Source organism: Neoarius graeffei, chromosome 16 (assembly GCF_027579695.1).
Source record: "Neoarius graeffei isolate fNeoGra1 chromosome 16, fNeoGra1.pri, whole genome shotgun sequence".
In the NCBI taxonomy this organism is placed as follows: Eukaryota; Metazoa; Chordata; class Actinopteri; order Siluriformes; family Ariidae; genus Neoarius; species Neoarius graeffei.
Genome location: NC_083584.1, coordinates 44585498 through 44596639, shown reverse-complemented (window position 1 = coordinate 44596639; position 11142 = coordinate 44585498). Strand labels below are relative to the sequence as shown.

Here is an 11142-nt window from a genome sequence, read left to right as displayed (position 1 = left end):
GAGTAAATTTGCTAGAATGTCCACTCCTGGGAAGATTGGCAACTGTCTTGAATGTTTTCCAATTCTGAATAATCTTTCTCAGAGTAGAATGATGGATTTCAAATTGTTTGGAAATGGCCTTATAACCCTTCCCAGACTGATGTGCAGCAACAATTGCTTCTCTAAGATCATTACTGATGTCTTTCCTCCTTGGCATTGTGTTAACATACACCTGAGCGCTCCAGACCAGCAAACTGCCAAAACTTCTGCTTTTTAACAGGTGGTCACACTTGCTGATGATCAATTAATCAAATTTATTTGATCAGCAACACTTGGCTGCTAATTGCCTTCATAATTTCTATGGAAGCAGTAAGGGTGTACTTAATTTTTCACACACTGCTACTGCATTTTTGGCTTACTTTGTGTTAAATAAATAATGACAGGGTGAATATGTCATGTGTTATTGGTCATCTGAGGTTGTATTTGCCTAATTTTAAGACCTGGTAAGGATCAGATGATGTTTTATGTCTTGACACTTAAAACCTAGACTTGAAAGAGGGTTTACTTTCTATTTCACATGACTGTAGTAGGCAAACATGGCATTTGGAAAACCTCCAGTACTCACGGAGACTGTCACAATGAGGTTATTCAGTCCGATTAAATCAAACCTGGAGCTTGGACTGATTGTAACCATGAGGTGACTCAGTTTGACTTCCATCTGTTCAGTAGGTCACAAGGTCTCGCCTGCAGGTATGGAGGGTCCTGAGCCTGGCAGCTTGCTCACAGTCTGCTCACTACCCGAGAAGCTTGTGAAACTGGAGCCCTGCCTTTTATCCTTCGAGCAAACTCTTCTAAGTGATTATACAAAAGGTTGTGTATCTTGGCTTGGAGATGTGTGCAGTTTATGAGAGCCATTCCTCAGCGTTAAAGGCATGTGCTTGTTGTTTTATTGACTCCTGTTTGTGTTTGTAGGGTTTGTTGCTCAACTGCCTTCCTGAAGCTTGTATGAGATGTGTGGTTTTAATTCTTTTATGGAAGCATGGAAAGTTTAGAATGTCATCACTCAGCAAAAAATGTGAGGGGAGAATGATTGTAAAGCTGCATTTTTTACATTTTTGGTTAGGAAACCTAAAGGCAGTGCTTAGCTTACCCCCCGTTCTTGTTGCACTCTTCTAAGTAGCCGTTTTTTCTCCTAGTTTGTTCCTTTATGTGACACAGGACTGTATTGTTTCAGAACCACCACCACACACATGCACGTCTCCTTCCTGTGCCAGCACACATGGTCAATGTGACTATTTGTGGCCATCATATGCTTTCGTAATGATGCTTTGGCAAGATAAAGCTGTGATGTCTCTTATGGAGACATCTGGTGACTCTGGCCTGTTATAATACAACCACTAACGGTCATTAGAGGCTCCTGATCCACCATCACAGTGCCTCAGGGGCTGGTCAGATGTAGCATGAAGCTCTTTGATTAACTTCCTGAGGTCGGTCATGTGATCACTGCAGCTGCTGCCCATTTTTTTGTGGTCATTAGATGAACTTTGTCCTCTTCACAGTGCTTCTGGGTCAATGTAAACACTCGGTGTCAATGTGTGCACATACTGCTATTTTCATCATATACCCCAGGCTATTGGGACATGAACTGTTAAACTTTTTTTTTCCTCGTCTTATTTAGATGTGGCGTATTGAAATGTCCTGTGTTATCCAGTGGCATTTTGAAAGTGTCCTGTTTATGCAGCAGTACTTCATAATGGAATAACTTTTTGGCAACCCAGTGATGACCTTTCAGATAGTTTTTGAGTTCTTAAACAGCTTTTCAACATTCCTCACTTCCTGTCGGACTTCAATGGATATTTTTTAACTAGTATCACAATATATTCTGCTATAAACCTATATTTTACACTTCCTTGCTTTAGTTAGATCGTTGATGTAAATCCGACGCCAAAGAATACAGCACCCATTTGAACTCCACATACACACTGATTTACAGTAATTAAAGGCCAGTAACTTGGATCAGACAGAGCGTAGTGGAGTCGTGTTCAGCTTCATCCCGTTCACTTTGGCCTTCAGACATGACCTGGATCTGATTTAGGTAATTACTGTGAGATGTCTGTTTCCAACAACCCACCACCCCCATTCGTTTTCAAAAGCTCGATCCTACATCTGCCTCTCTTTCCATACACACACACACACACACACCAACCTCTTCAACTGACACACTCATGTTTCCATAGAAACCTTAGTCTGTGAAGGCAGCCTGGCTGAAGATTATTTAACCCGTTCATGGTTTATTTTTATTCTTAATTTTTTTTTCAGTAGCTGCTCCAGTCAGTGTCTGGCTTTACTATGACCACGTTACCACATAAACACCTACCAGAGTATGTTATAGCACACGCATGATATTACAAACTGAACATAAATTAATCCATTTAAGTATAAATTTGCATGTGCTGTTTTTTGCCAAAATCAATTTTTTTCATGAACTAAAATATCCATTAAGGAACCCATCACTAAGGTATGACGTGTCGCATGGGCCACTGGGAGCTCTGAAAATCAGCCTTGCTAACATTTCTGAGCCTGTTTTAGGCCTCAACGTAAAGTAAAGCAGATTAAAGGCCTGCTCTGGTTGGGGTTTCTTTATTGGGTTAGGCATCTCCCTAGTGGAGGAGGGGAAGAGGCAGTATGGACAAACATCTTGGAGCTCCATAAACCCAGTATGGGCTTATCTGCTGTGGGTTCAAATGATTGTTTTAAGTGTATTGTATGATTAGTTGGTCATAAATTTGAAGCCATTGCACAGCATGATGGATGAGCTTATAAACCACAAGGAAACCACTTCTCCAGCAATGCTTCACACAAAGACTCCATTGACGAACAGAACAGTGGCCAGGAAAGCTGCTGCTTTCAAGAGTAAGCTCAGTCCTGTGGAAACACTCCTCTCACACTGCCCCCCCCTTTCAGAGGATAGATTTCCAAAATAAACTCAGGAAGGTCCAGTCTTACAATCGGTGAATTTAGAGGTAGTGCAAGAACAGCTGACAGACTAAACCACAACCTACACAAAAAAAAAAAAAACTCTGGTTCCTTGTAGGTTCTTTGACTGCTGGGTGATTCTACTTTGCTTAAAACAAGTATTACTAGATATGCAAATTTTTCCACATTTGATGTATTTTATCTCTGGAACTTCGTGCATGTGATCAGAACAAAATGACAAATCCACACGTAGAGAGTTTCATAATCCAATTTATCATACTTTTGTACCCATGGCACATGAAGGAAAGCAACCATAATATCAAAAGATTTAAAAAAAAAAAAAAAGTCAGTAAAGTTTTACAAAGTATAGATGTGGAACGTTGTGTTTTTCCAGTATGACCATAAGGCACAGTCATTACCACTCCCTTGTGTGCACGAGTGATCTCAGGCATCACAAACCTTTCTGAAAGTAGATAGGATTTCTGTACTAATTTATTCTACATTAAATGTTTTAACGAATGAAACATTTGGTGTTTATGTAGTCGCACCATCCTCACTGAAACAGCACCAGTCACCCTATTAGAAAGTACCAACAAAATCTAATCAAACGCCTACTATGTAGCCTATTTGTAAGAACATCTTCAATAAGACCATGTTCAAAAGCTTTACCACAATAACCACAGAATTTCATTGGTAGCCAAATAACACAAATCAGGAAGCAATGTCAAGTCTTACTCCTAATTCATTAGTTCTGCTGCTTCTCTCTAGTTATAAACATTTGATAGGATATATTTATGTTGTGTAGATAATGGTATGATAATGTCTGTGCCTTTTAAATAAAAAACAGAACCAAAAACAGTTACATGGTACTTTTCCAGTTTAACAGTTGTGCAGTTTCCAGATTAATCCAATACTGGTTCTACATGTGCAGTGAACACAGACCTTTCCAATTTGACTCAAGGTAGGCCTTAAATTTTCCATAAATATATAGTGTTGAACCTGCAACAACATACTGAATTGGACAGATCAGAAACATCAGCCTCATCTCATAACTCGCCCTTTCAGATGCAGGAATTCACTTAACACTTTTCTCCCATTGGCATTAGGATGCATAACCAGAGTTGAGATGAAGGACTGTATTTGGCCTCTTGTCACAGTTCTCTTACAGGGAAATGAAATGTAACGGCACAAGCAAAAATCCAGCACACTATTACGAGCATAGCCATACTTTTTTTTAAAGAAAAAAAAAAGGGGGGGGGGGGGGGGAGAGAGAACAGGTCAGGGTCGTCTTCAGTGCCGAGAACAGGACATTCCAGTGGTTAAAGGACACACTTTATAACTATGTATGGCAGGACAGTCATAAATCAACATTCATACAACTAGTAATAAATATTGCCATTAGTCTTCTGGTCAATGAGATTCAAACACCTGGCAATATTATAGAGAAGGGTAATGACCAAAAAGTTACTTCTCACAGGGTTTGACAAGGCATCAATAAACATTCTCCTAAAACATATTGAAAGAGAAGAGGCTCTTACAGGACTGTGCAAAGACAAGGAAAGGGATGGCCCAAAAAAAAAAAAAAACCCCACCCAACACCATCAGAGGAGATCCAGCAAACCTGTGAGAACACGGGTGCACACTTCTCTTCAGACTGTATCAGTTTTAATTCCAGTCAAATCATTTAACAAACCACAAGACTTTACCACAGTACATGAAATTTAGGGACCAGATAAAACCCCTAGAAACTTAGCGCCGACAGACACACATTGAGTTTTGGCCTATGAAATCTGCATAACACTGCTAGAGTTCCATGGCACCAGAATGCTGGAGTATGAATATGCTTACTTTAAAGAGAGTCTTCATTTGAGTCTATTTAAACCACCAAAAACCACTTAACACTTCGACCTTCACTTTACTCTCCTACCCACTTGTGCTCATGGTGGGAAAAACAAACATTTAATATGTAGAAAAAAATAATAAAATAAATGGTGGTCACTTGAGGGCTTCTAGTACTCCCACATAGTGGAGCTATCCAGGTCATCAGCATTGGCCTTCAGAACACCAGCATGATCTCCTTTCAGGTACTTCCCTTCACTTGACTTGATTGCCACCTTACTGTAGTCACAGAACTCCAGGAAGAAATCAACAGGGGTATCGCTGCTGCTCACAACTGAAGACTCGCTCCCTACCATCCAGTATTTCCCAGTAGAATCTGACCAAAGACAGGGGTCAGCAGAAGACTTATTGTATGTGGTTACAGATTTCTGGAGAATGCAGGTTGTTGAAAGCCATACTGTTTAGTCTTCAGATGCATGCACCAAATAAAGAAATCTACTCACCTTGGAGGCTGTAGGCTCCATTGTGGAACTCCAAGCGAAAGACATCATAAGAGGATCGGTTCGAGTCCAGGGTCCCAGTGACCTTCCTGCAGCCAATGAAGCCATGTTCTCCCCTCAACACAATGAGGGGCCTGTTAATGAGCTTCATCAGGAACTCTTCAGACTCTCCTACAGGGGAGAAAGGGACAAACATGGTTACCATAAACAGCCTTCGAGTCATTTTAGACCAGTTACATCAAACAACAAGTCTAGAAGATGTGTCCACTTTACCAAAGAAATTCAAGTAAGAGATTGGGGTCTCATTAAGAAGCCCTTATTTAGAAAGGGTTTTGGGACCAAAAAGTTGCCAGATTGATTTCCTGGACCAGCAAAAATGGCTGATGTGCCCTTGAGCAAGGCACCTAACCCTCAACTGCTCCAAGTATGTTGGTTGCTCTGGACAAGAGCATCTGCTAAATGTTAATATAATTTATGAACTGTTGACCTTAAATTCTAAAAGGAAAAAAAAAGGAATAAGAAGGAAGCAAGGAAGGCAGTATGAACTTTCTTTGCTTGAGTACATACTGTACAAAATTTCACTTACCACTGTACAGAAAATTACCATCAATTATTTAACCTGCCATTTATATTGCTTGTGTTCCACCATTTACAGGTAATTGATGCCATTCTCTAGATAGAGTTGATGTACACATTCATGTGCATGATCTTATGATGCAAGATTCATAAACAGGCCACAGGTAGAAAGGATTTGGGAACATTTATAAAAGAGCTCATGGATCATTTGTATGAACTTGTCTTAACCCTCCCACATGTCCATATTTTGAATTCTCCTACACAAATTTTGTAAAGGGGTCGTCACACAGTTTACTAACCACTGAAATCTGCTGAAGGCCAGAACTTACCTGCAGAATCGATGCTAGCGGCTAGCTGCCCATTCTTTTTGGCTGCCACGTATTTTCCATTGGTGGCACGGAGGGTAATTTTCTTGCCTTGCCATTCGATATCGAAATAGCAGTTAGCAGTCCTGATTGCAATGAAATAAGAAATGTATGATCATCCACTTGGGGACACACCCTGCCAAACAACTGCTGACCAATTCAAGCATCCTACATTACTGTATCCAGAGTCAATGAGAACAGAACCAAAACAGCAGTGAGTAAACTTTCTCCTTGGCATGCACCATCCCCAGTTAATCCTCACTGACACACAGTACAAGTATATTTCATTTGTATATTCATACTACATAATGGTAGAGTTTTCAAAACACACAAGTCAATGTTAGAATAATAAAGACTTCCCTAGAGTGAAGGACAGTTTCTGCTAAAGCTATCTGCCCAGTACTATGGCCTCTAATGTTTACTTAGCCTTCAACAGGAACATGCCATCATTTATGTTTGTTACAGAGACCAATGCCATGCACTTTTTGACCAAAACTTACTTGGTAGAAGCAGTACACTGCAGTCCACCATTAGAAGTGAGTGTCCAGTACTTTCCAGTGCAGGTCCTGAAAGCACACTTCTTTGTATCTTTACTCATCTCCATCTGAAAGGTCTCCTGATCACTCTCTTCATCCTGGTTAGCAGACAGGTCCATTCCTGAAAGAGGGGGATGAGCAGAACACTACAAGTTTCATTATCAGGATAATCAGAAGTAGCCTTGTCTTCTGATTAGCAAGAGGCAGAAAATGGATCTTCGGTTTGATCGTCACGTTTAAGTGAGCAGAATGTGGCAGTAACAAAAGCTGATCTCTGAGATTAGTGAAGATTTCCTGTCAGACTTAATCCATTATTCACACCGAGTGCATCAGCAACTGTTTTACTCCCAAATACACACATGTGCACACAGTTTCTGGAATTGTGGACCATCACATCCCCCACTGAGCATCTTGGCAGAGCAGCTGTGACTCAGTCTACTAGAATGCATCCACTATACAAAGGACAAGGGGGGGGACCACCAGTTTATATGCAGACTTCTAAATCATGACAGTGCAATTATGAACAATACAGCTACACAATGAGTCATGCAATCACTGCAGAACCCCCACAAAGAGGAATTGTTGCGATTCTTTTGGGTAAACGGCAGAAATTGCACTCAAGCTACTCTAACTGTTCAAGACCAGCTCTTTAATAAAACATGCCTTTAATCTGTTCCTGCTTCAACAACCACACAAAATATCCATCCATGCAATGGTTAAGGAGGGGACTGAACAAACAACTGGCCTCTGGAAAGTAAGATTGAATTTCCACTGAAAATATGCAAGCCTGAACAAGCAAGGAAAATAAATGACCACGATGAGAACCACATGGTTGTGAGTGGAAAACTTTCTGGAGAACCCTGCTTCAACACAGGGACTGACCAAGGGAATGTTCTTAATCATCTTTAGGGACCCAAGCAGTTAACTTCCTCTGCAGCAATTTTTTTTTTTTTAAATTAACCGCTGACTGACATATCCCTACCCCCAACACACAGTTGCAGATGCCCAGTTGATCCATCCACACCATGGCAACTGGAGCAGGGGAGCAAGGCTGCTATTCATTCATTCAGACCTCAAAAGGGATGGCTTCAGATACCAAAACATTTGCTGTTACACAATAGGAGGGTATGTTACATTAAAAACATTATTAGACAGGGAAGGGCTATTGTTAGCAAATCCACAGGCCTTAAAAAGCAACTCAGCTGAACATTTGTCTTGTCAGCAGTGTGAACGGTGCTGCAGATGTTATCAATATGGGAGAACAAAAGCAGGCAGGAAATCATTTCCGCATTCGTGGTGGATTGGTACACTGCTCCACACATCACCACAAGACAAGAACAGCAGGACATGGAAGAAAAAAATCTAATCTTTTAGCAGAGAGATGAGCCACATGGATGACAAATTGCTTAAGCAAGTCACGGTTTTTCTATGAAGGATGGCTGCTCTTCCAGGCAGGCGCCATTGTCCTGATGAACACTGTTGCCCACGAGGTCGAGCAGCTGGGGTGCACAGGCAGCCAAGGCCAGATCACACGGCCTTTGTTCTCCCTCAACTCAACCACACCACCCTCCACATGCCTAAGGAAGAAAATCTCAGCCTCTTCCAAACAATCTGCAGACAGCAAACAAAGAAAGAACTGAAACCCCAATGAACACAATGACTAAACAACTTTTGCACACTTGACAAGCTAAATTATTAGCAAGGATCACATTCCAGGAGGGCATAAATGCACGTTGATCCCAGAAGACTGGGAAAGCATGCAGATAACATTCTACAAGATCCTAATTCAAGCCAGATGCCCAGGTCAATAAACCTCTAAAGCATGAGCAACCAATACCACAGCAGTCCCTCATCACCAGCAGAAAGAATCCAAAAAACAAAGGTGACCTCTTCCATCATGTCATGCATACACCACGTGCATTAGACTTGCTTTTGGCGGAGACCAGAAATCTAGGTCCTGACAGTAGCGTGCCATGCACCCACCAACACCCTACACAACCCTGTCCACCATCCCTAAAATCAGCTGACATTGAGGGGGAGGGGCCAGATCATCATGTCCAAACATTATGACATCTCTTCATATTTCAGCACAATCGGATCCATTATTTCAGCCTTGCTCTGTCTGACCTATTCCGCTGAGTGAACAGTAATGTCTGCTTTCACATCTAATTTAATTACGACTAACAGGATCCTCCACAATGCAGCAGTTGTGGAATTCCATGAGAAACAGACCAGCCTTAGTGCTGATGCTGGCCAGCAGATTATTTGAGCTTGGAGTCTCTGCCTGCCATCTCAATATCCACACAGGCTCAGGAAGAGAGAAAAAGAGGAAATACAAAATGGATGCTGCTATGCAGCAGTCACTCCAACCCATCTCCATGTTCCCCCTCACTCCTTTTATTCAACAATTATCAGCATTTTTTCAAAGATCTATGGATATGAGCATTACAAAACTCAACATGCTGCAGTTTTTCCTTTTCTTTGGCAGACACTCATTAGTTTTGGCCATAGCCACACCGGGACCACAAGCCATGGAACACAGGCTCTATAATTAAGAACAGAATGATCTATAATCATGGATGAGTCAGAAGGAAGAGTAGATGTATACTCAGGGTTTTATTTGTAGAAGTTAAAGCTGGCTTCTACTGAATCATACATTCTGCCCAGTGTGTGTTCGGGAAATAAATGGACCAGAGATTTATACTCTGATGGGGAAGAAAAAAAAAAAATACCAGTGATGTGTCCATCCTACCTTGCCTGACGGACACATTCCTATCATTAGCAGCAGTGAGCACTACTTGAGGGTGGCTCTGTTCCAGGACGAACAGCTCGTCCTTGCCTACTTTGGTGCTCTTGCCGGACTTCATGGTGCCACTGGGTCCGGAGGGGGCCAGGTATTTCCCCATCCCATCCCGGAAGGCTACCTTCCCAGAACGGAACTCGAGCGTATAGCCGGTGCTCTTGTCGGGTTCCTGCGCCAGCGTGCCATCGTTTTTGATGAAGCGGTTATCCGAGGTCTGCAGATGATACTTCTGGTCATGGAAGACGAGTGTGATGAGCGAGTCTACGCCCCAAGGCACGTCGCGGTCGATGGCCACCTCGTCGTCCTTGGCGCTCAGGTGCGCATACCTTTTGCGCGTCACGCTGAACAGGTTGAGTTGCGGGTGCATGGCGATGTGCACGCTCCATTTCTCCGCGTGGCCCGCGCTCTGCGCAAAGCATATGATGCGGTCCTCAGTGCCGCCCAGGTAACGCCGGTGCGGCTCGGACTGCAGTGACCAACGACCATCGTCGTGCGCAGTCACCACGAACCGACAGTCATCATTCGGCGCCTCGGTGTCTCCGGTCACGTTGCCATCCTTATCAGCGGCGATGTAGCGGCCCAGGTGGCTCTTCAAGAAGAACGTGTTCGAGTCATCACCATCCTGCTCCAGCGTCCAGATCTGCTTCTTCTTCATGCTCGTGGCGGAGGCGTTGATCTTAAACCCGAACGACTCAGCTGTAAGATACTTGTTTCCACAATTGATGAGTCCGAATTGGATCGTCAGCATGTCGCTGGTTCCGTTAGACGTCATGCTTGCTGCAAGTTGAGGAGAGTTTGCCGGCTGCACTGGAGGTGTGTGTGTGTGTGTTTCTGTGCTGCTGCAGCAGTGGTGGTGATGATGATCCCCGCGTGTGTATGCGCGTGTCCTAGCTCTTTGTTTGGGGAGCGTCGCCACTCACAGCGCGCGCGTCTACAAGCAGCTGAAGCTTTTATACACGTGAGTGATGTCAGGCTCGGAGCCCCGCCCCCTTTCACAAAATCCCCACATCTGTATGTTTTATCTGTTAAAAACAAACTATTACACTGAATTATTTGTTCCAGGCAACTGCCAATTATTTATAGAAGACAATTTCCGACACCACAATAATGAAAAGGTTTCTTCCAATTTGAACTTAAGAACTCATCTCATTATCTGTAGCCGCTTTATCCTGTTCTACAGGGTCGCAGGCAAGCTGGAGCCTATCCCAGCTGACTACGGGCGAAAGGCGGGGTACACCCTGGACAAGTCGCCAGGTCATCACAGGGCTGACACATAGACACACACAACCATTCACACTCACACTCACACCTACGGCCAATCTAGAGTCACCAGTTAACCTAACCTGCATGTCTTTGGACTGTGGGGGAAACCGGAGCACCCGGAGGAAACCCACGCGGACACGGGGAGAACATGCAAACTCCACACAGAAAGGCCCTCGCCGGCCACGGAGCTCGAACCCGGACCTTCTTGCTGTGAGGCGACAGCGCTAACCACTACACCACCGTGCCGCCCATAATGAAATAATTAAGTCATAATTTTGAGTAAAGTGGTCATATCACAGTAAATA

At 43.1% G+C, this 11142-nt stretch overlaps 1 protein-coding gene across 1 annotated transcript; it reads right to left on the bottom strand.

Annotated features, from left to right (window-relative positions):
* Positions 1 to 3209: 3209 nt before the first annotated feature.
* Positions 3210 to 10515, bottom strand: fscn1a (fascin actin-bundling protein 1a). Its single transcript, XM_060943041.1, has 5 exons — positions 9524 to 10515; positions 6736 to 6892; positions 6200 to 6321; positions 5298 to 5465; positions 3210 to 5170 (listed from the first exon to the last, which is right to left on the bottom strand). The coding sequence occupies exons 1-5, from the start codon at positions 10344 to 10346 to the stop codon at positions 4965 to 4967; spliced, it is 1476 nt and encodes a 491-aa protein (XP_060799024.1). The 5' UTR covers positions 10347 to 10515; the 3' UTR covers positions 3210 to 4964.
* Between the last annotated feature and the right edge of the window lie 627 nt (positions 10516 to 11142).